Source organism: Seriola dumerili, unplaced genomic scaffold (assembly GCF_002260705.1).
Source record: "Seriola dumerili isolate Sdu_G_001 unplaced genomic scaffold, Sdu_1.0 BDQW01017527.1, whole genome shotgun sequence".
Taxonomy (NCBI): Eukaryota; Metazoa; Chordata; class Actinopteri; order Carangiformes; family Carangidae; genus Seriola; species Seriola dumerili.
Window position 1 is genome coordinate 1 of NW_019191782.1, and position 2,007 is coordinate 2,007.

The following is a 2,007-nucleotide window of genomic DNA, read 5'->3' on the forward strand; positions in this document are numbered from 1 at the left end:
GATAAGATGTGAACAAGGATATGAACACAGACACCAGATCGCTACAACCAGATGTATAAGTGGAGAATGGTCGTCTTTGTCCATTTGTGAGAGTAAGTCTGTCAATTGTTTACTGTTTGTTTGTAGAAAAATCACAATAGTAGGAATAATACCAATTTAAATGCTTTGGGGTCATCTCTGGTCACATGAGCATTTTTAATTATTGATTACTTTTCTTATTTACAGAAAGTATCACTGCATGCGGCCGGCCCCCTAAAGTCCCTCATGCTGTAATAATTCATCAGAGATACCAGGAGGTTTTTCCTGCAGATTCAGAAGTGCAGTATAAATGTGAAGATGGATACGCTACAGAGGAAGCATCCAGCAGCAAATCCATCTTTTGCATAGCTGGGAACTGGACTGAAGGTCCTATGTGCAGTAAGTGTAGTATGTGCTGAGATATGCAGGGATGAAAATACATTTTATGAATTGCTCTTGAAGTGGATGTTATAAATATTTATATTAGTAACAGGTCGCATGGGAAAACAAATTCAAAGTAGTCTAATAAATTAACATTTTATGAGATACGGTCACAAGGTTAATTCTTTCTTTTATTTTTAAAGCTGATGTAATCACCATTTCTACATAAATGATTTGTGAAAGGTATCATTCATAGTGAGAACCCCATAAAGAATTATAACCTGACAGTATTACTCACTAAAATGCATTGTGTGTATCATTGAGATCTATCAAATGTGATGAATGTATTTCTGTCCTCATAAAACATTGGCAAAACCCATTTTTCTTAAAATTTTGAAAGCTATATTGTTTACGAACATGTTTACTTGCTAAGCGTTTTCATCATCATTGCCTTTGTTAGCATTTTGGTGTGTTTCTTGGTGCATTCCCAGCATCTGTGAAATAATGTGAAACCATTCGCAGGAATGTGTATCACATCACCAGTGTGCATGTGAGTGTCTATAGTGCAGCCAGTGGTTAAAACTCCACAAAGTACCATCAACTGCCCTGGTTCACTCTCATTGCTCTCACACATCTGTCTGACAGAGGAAAGGCTCTGCTAAACATGCCATGCAATCCCTGCCCAGCACCAAACCTTTGTATTTAGCTGCTAAAGAGGTAGATAACAAAAACTAAAGGACCTAAAAGAAGAATGAATATTAGGCTTCATAAGGTCCAAATGAATCCAAATGAAAGCTTATTTTGCAACGTAACTACTAGATGTGTAAATAGGCAACAGTTTGGTAGCTAATTCACCATATGAACTTTTTAAGGTGATAATATGTCAGTGTTGTGTTCACAGTTTATTCTGTTGCCTCCAAGTTTTCAAACCATCAATTAATGCAGGTTCAAGTAATTGACAACAGTGATTATCCACCACAGAGGTTTGGCCAAAGACCAAGGAATGAGCTTCGTTCTCAGGCAGAAGAACATGACCAGGCATTGTACATGGTGCATGTGCAGTGGGGGGAACAGGTGGGAGGAACACTGCATCTTGGGTGGGTGGAGGGAGATTTTGAGGTTTCATATTGGATATGAATGAAGACCATAATATTTTAAATGTTAATGTCACTCACAGAATTAAATTTCCTCTACCAAGAAAGAACATGCAACTTTCAAATTTTACAAAGAATCATGGGAAAAAAGTTGAGACATTCTGGAAGAAATGCATAAAAACAACATGGCGGTATGATATCTACCTCATAACTAATAACTGGTGTGTTCACTGTCTCTTGTAGGACCTTCTACCATCTCTGGATCAAATGGGAGCGAGATTCAAACTCAAATCACAACAAGTAAATAATTACATTCATTTCTCCTTTTACGTTACATGTTCCAGTTGATATCTCAACCCACCAGAAACCTTTTTGTTTTTTCTATTTCAGTCAATAACTGTGGAAGACACCCTACCGTCGAACATGGTGATTTTGTGGAAATTGCTGAAATGTTTTTGAGATTTCGCTGCAATATTTTTTACAGACGAGTGGGTCCAGAGAAAGTGATGTGTTT

At 37.3% G+C, this 2,007-nt stretch overlaps 1 protein-coding gene across 1 annotated transcript; it reads left to right on the forward strand.

The window, feature by feature from the left end:
- Window positions 1-51: 51 nt before the first annotated feature.
- Window positions 52-1,996, forward strand: LOC111240171 (complement factor H-related protein 1-like; the record flags this gene model as incomplete). The annotated part of the gene is made up of 4 exons (XM_022770150.1): window positions 52-92; window positions 226-417; window positions 1,737-1,793; window positions 1,884-1,996. Coding segments are annotated over 4 exons (403 nt in total), but the record flags the coding sequence as incomplete, so codon positions are not given.
- Window positions 1,997-2,007: the final 11 nt, after the last annotated feature.